We start from the raw sequence: 4,473 nt of genomic DNA, 5'->3' as shown, positions 1-4,473 counted from the left end.
CATGCAAGACTTGGAACAGAATAGCATGGCATACAGCATTTTCAAAACTTAATTATTCAATCTAGAGAATAACCAAGGGTGGTTTTCCCTTGTAATATGAAAACTTAAGCTCAACCAGATGGATTGTATTTCAATTTGCAGAACAAGCATTCATAGTGGGAAAATAAAAGTCTTTGATTTACATACACAGAAGCATTATTAGTCACTGAAATTCCCCAAGAATTACTTACTACCATCCTAGTCATCTAATACTGAACTTGAGGTATCAGAACTTCACGCCACCAGAAAAGTGTTGACAATGATTTAGTGTCAAAATAGTAGCTGCTAACTGATATACACCATCCATTCATGCTCTAATCCTCCATAACTCGTTTACTTGACCTGGAAACAGATGCAAATGACAGTTCATTAGCATCATATATAAGACCGCATAAGTCAGAAAAAGGTTCGTATCATTCATTAGAACAGACCAAGGACACACACACACACACACAGATATATATATATATATATATATATATATATATATATATATATATATATATATATATATATATTAAATTAGACGTTTTCAGTTAACTATATAAGCACAGAAAATTGTACTGCACCCAACAATAATATGTATGATACATGTTCCACAGTAGTGTGTAATTTCTAACTCTTTCAAAAACCTCATACGGTATATATTATGTTAATACGTCATCACAAGTTTCACAACCAAATTTGATCATAAAAAACAGCAGATACTAGATATTGAGGAGCGTCAGTTTCTAAAAAGTTTACAATTGAGTAGAGACAAGGTACCTTGCTTTATAGCACAAGTGGAACAACAAATGGCTGGCTGAGGCATTAGAAAGCATGACACGTAAAGCAACCACTAAAAGAACCCATATGACGAGTCCTACGAATTGATAAAGTTTTATGTGAGCTCCTTCCATCATGTGCTTGATTGTCTGACACTAGGCTTCTCATGTCTTGAGCTTTTTTCTGAGCTGATCTCAACTTGTTCATAATTTTATCCATGGATGATGACCTCTTCTTTTCCAGCTTCATCTGAAACAGATTAAAGATATTTGTCGGATTCGAACACAATACGGCATGTCTTATACAATTGGCACATATCTGGAAAGTACGATATAGATCTTGTACTATTATATTTAGTCGCATTTCCTCTATAACTCCATCACTTTAGTAATCACCATAAATCTATCTATTTCCTGACTTGCCTATGAAAATCTGGTTACAAGGTAAAGGTGCCTAGCAGCTCATATACTAGCCGAGGATAGAACGTTTGTTCAAGATAGGGCATTTGGGCTGTGACATTGTATAGAAAGTTAGAAACACATTGTGAGAGAGAGACAAACCTCTAGTTTCCGTATTGCTGCCTCAGCTTTTGCCTTCTGCAGATTCTCCCATGCAGCGATTTTAGCTTCCTCTCTTTTAACTCTGATGAAACACAAGAGAGATTAGCAATTCATATTGGTAGTGTCTGACTTTTTTATTATGGCAACTTATTCATAAGATTTAGATGAATCCAATTTTAGCTACAAATTGTCATTATCTATCTTTAACCAACCTCATAAAATAAATACACAAAATTATAAGATTTCTCTAGAAAACTTACTTTGAAACGTTTTTTGCTGAATCAGAGAGATCCCAAGCACAAGATCGAACATCAGCATCTTTCTTTTTCCATCTATCCACAATATCAGAGCCCTTCCCAGGTATTCGGGCTTTATGTTTCTTGGACCACCTTGTCACAGTGACCCGTTCATCTACCTGCACATCCCTGACTTCCAATTTCAAAGAAGGGGCGCTCTGCATTTCCTCAATAGGGAAGAAAGAGGACGTAGAAGCAGAGTAATCATGCCCCTCCTTGGGAGACGAGTGAATGCTGTCATCAGGGCTCATTTGGGTTGCCATGTCCCTTCGTGAAACTGCACGAGAAACATTGGTGGCTGCATCCTTAACCCCATCAAGCTTTTCATCTGTATTTACCAATGGACACAGAGCAAAGAATAGCCATTCATGAGTATACAACAGTTGTAAATTACCTATAATTATGATACAATTCTGAATTCAACTAGTGAAAAGCACTGTCTGATGTAACCAAATCAAACTAGTACCTTGAGACTCAGGCAGGGATGACTGCTGGTCCAACACCTCAGAGCAACCATGCACGCTAACCGAACGAGCAATGAAAGGCTCAGCCCTATTGGAAAAGGCTCCATTATGAGCACCGGAGGAGTGGAATGCCATTCCATCCGCTGCCATAACCCCAGCTGAAAACGGAGAACCAGCCATGAAATTAGGAACGCTACCTCCATCAAACATCGGCATTGCTGGTGAATACAATGAATAATATGCAACTCCAGGAGGGCCGAGCGGACCACTCTTCGCCTTGGGCCTCCTCTGGGCCTGCTGATTCGACTGCCCCTGAACCGGACTGAAAATCCACCTCTCTGCATCTTCCCATTTCGACGGCAACGTCCTCCCATTGTTGAATGGCAACATAGCAGCAGCAGTTGTATTCTTCCTGCCCCCCAAATTAGCATTGGCCGGAACTCGCTCCGAGCTCCAACCCTTGTGCACTCCAAGACTAGTATGCCGGTAAGTAGGTGTTCCGGGACTTGGGAAGGTTCCAGACTTGCGAGACGCCATTGAGCTCTTCTTTAAGGTCCCCAATCTCGGAGACGAGGCGGTGACATTGTTCAAATCCAAAGAAGCGGGTCTCGGCCGGTCTAGCTTCTTGGACAGAGCTTCAGATCTAGATCGACGGTCCTGGCATTCTATAAAACACAAGGGGTCATTTGGTTTTTGGATTGGATTGTAGTGGACAAAATTGGGGGGCTTACCTTTCAAGGCGAGAGAGAAAGAGCTTCGTGCTGAATCAAGAACCAAGTCGGCGTCGTTGTCTTGCTTTTGAACTGTGCAAGCTCCAAGCCAAAGAGTGAAAGTCAGGGAAAACAGAAAGTCACATCGTTTGGAAAAACTGAAAAGGAAAGGAAGAAAGCGACGTCGTCCAGAAGGCTTAGCTGTATTACCTTTGGCCTTTTCTCCTTTTCTGGATCGACGACCCTGGTGGTGGCTGGTGATGTGTAAAGCGGGCTTCGTCTTCGGATCTGTATCGCGATCCGGACCACTGGAGCTCTCTTCAAGCTGGTGACGGTGCGCCGCCGAGTTCTGCATCCAAAATTTCAAATCAGATTGTTCCACATTTGCAATAATGAGCATGAAATTAAAGCATGCAGAGGGTGGGGGTTGGTCACCGGAGAGATCTCGGAGGCGGTGGAGTCGTGGTCAAGGGCTTCGGAAGCGAAGGAGCAGCGGTCAACGCTGGCGGAAGCGGAAGAGGAGAAGAGGCTGGACTCGAGTGTGTAAATAACCGAGTCCGGGCTGGCGTCTCGGATTCTTAACCCGGATCTCTGCTCCGACATTGTCAATTTTAGTAGGGATCGTTCACATTAGAGAGAGTTGAAGAAGGAGAAGAAGATTCGGTTATTCGTTGGGGGTTTTAGGTAGTGAGAGTGAAATGGCGGGTATTAGAAGGAAGGGGTTTGTTTATGGGGTTAAAATCACTGTCATTATGCTCTGCAAATCACGCTTTCGGTTTATTTTTTTTATTTTATTTTTAATTATATTAACAACCGAAAATTATAACAACTAGTTTGTTTTCTTTACATTAAATTCACGATCATTTTTTTTTTTTTTTTTTTTTTTTTTTTTGAAAAAAAGGGCAGGTGCGGCTACCCTCAAGCCTTGATTAATGAAACCGTCGAATACAAGGGGGGGACAATGAGCCTAAATCCCTGATTACAATAGGCACCTAGAGTACATCCTAATATCCTGAGTCTCTACTAAACAATTGTATTCAAATACACACCAACTAGCAAAGAACGCGCTCCAGACGGTTCTATTTGCTTCCCAACGGTGACACAACGGAAAGATAACTCGGTCGACAACTCGAAGACAGCATAGCATAATATCCATTCTCACAGCTTTCCCACCATGTTGCCACTGGAAAATATATCCAGTGACATCAAGTTTCACCCTGCCACTAGGAGGCAGCGACCATTTGACGAAGCAAGGAACTCGCCGCCTACCTAGAGCAGACAAGGCACTTAGAATGCACACACAGGCACATAGCCCGACTACCCCTACATAGCCAATGTGGGGACTTATTGCTCGCATAAAGCGCGACATGACTAAACAAAGCAAGTAAATAAAAACATTAAATAAACTATAACCTAAGGCAAGGCCCAAATAGGCTCCAACCCAATCTTCTGCCCACAAGCAGTACCCAAGCCCAAAGGGTCAGACCAGAAAGTGGGCCGCACCCAGTCCTCCCGGCCCAAGTCATTTGCTGCAATGCGCCTCCACCAAACCTGCCTCGCCCCCACTGGCGTTGGACCATCCACGCGACTTCGACGCCGTCCAACCATCGACGAATGACGCCGACCATCGCGGTTCCCA

The 4,473-nt window shown here is 42.8% G+C and overlaps 1 protein-coding gene across 2 annotated transcripts; it reads right to left on the bottom strand.

Annotated features, from left to right (window-relative positions):
• Positions 1-97: 97 nt before the first annotated feature.
• LOC133740290 (uncharacterized) lies at positions 98-3,551 on the bottom strand. Of its 2 annotated transcripts, none has more exons than XM_062168224.1 (8): positions 3,270-3,551; positions 3,045-3,183; positions 2,856-2,936; positions 2,127-2,789; positions 1,625-1,988; positions 1,365-1,446; positions 805-1,053; positions 98-381 (listed from the first exon to the last, which is right to left on the bottom strand). In XM_062168224.1, exons 1-7 carry the CDS (start codon positions 3,435-3,437, stop codon positions 850-852), a joined length of 1,701 nt encoding a protein of 566 aa, XP_062024208.1. In that variant the 5' UTR covers positions 3,438-3,551; the 3' UTR covers positions 98-381; positions 805-849. The 2 variants fall into 2 exon arrangements, with proteins under 2 accessions (XP_062024208.1, XP_062024209.1); XM_062168225.1 differs by having other exon boundaries at positions 2,856-2,927.
• Between the last annotated feature and the right edge of the window lie 922 nt (positions 3,552-4,473).

Source organism: Rosa rugosa, chromosome 3, assembly GCF_958449725.1.
Source record: "Rosa rugosa chromosome 3, drRosRugo1.1, whole genome shotgun sequence".
Classification (NCBI taxonomy): Eukaryota; Viridiplantae; Streptophyta; class Magnoliopsida; order Rosales; family Rosaceae; genus Rosa; species Rosa rugosa.
This window is presented reverse-complemented; position numbering and strand designations above follow the sequence as displayed.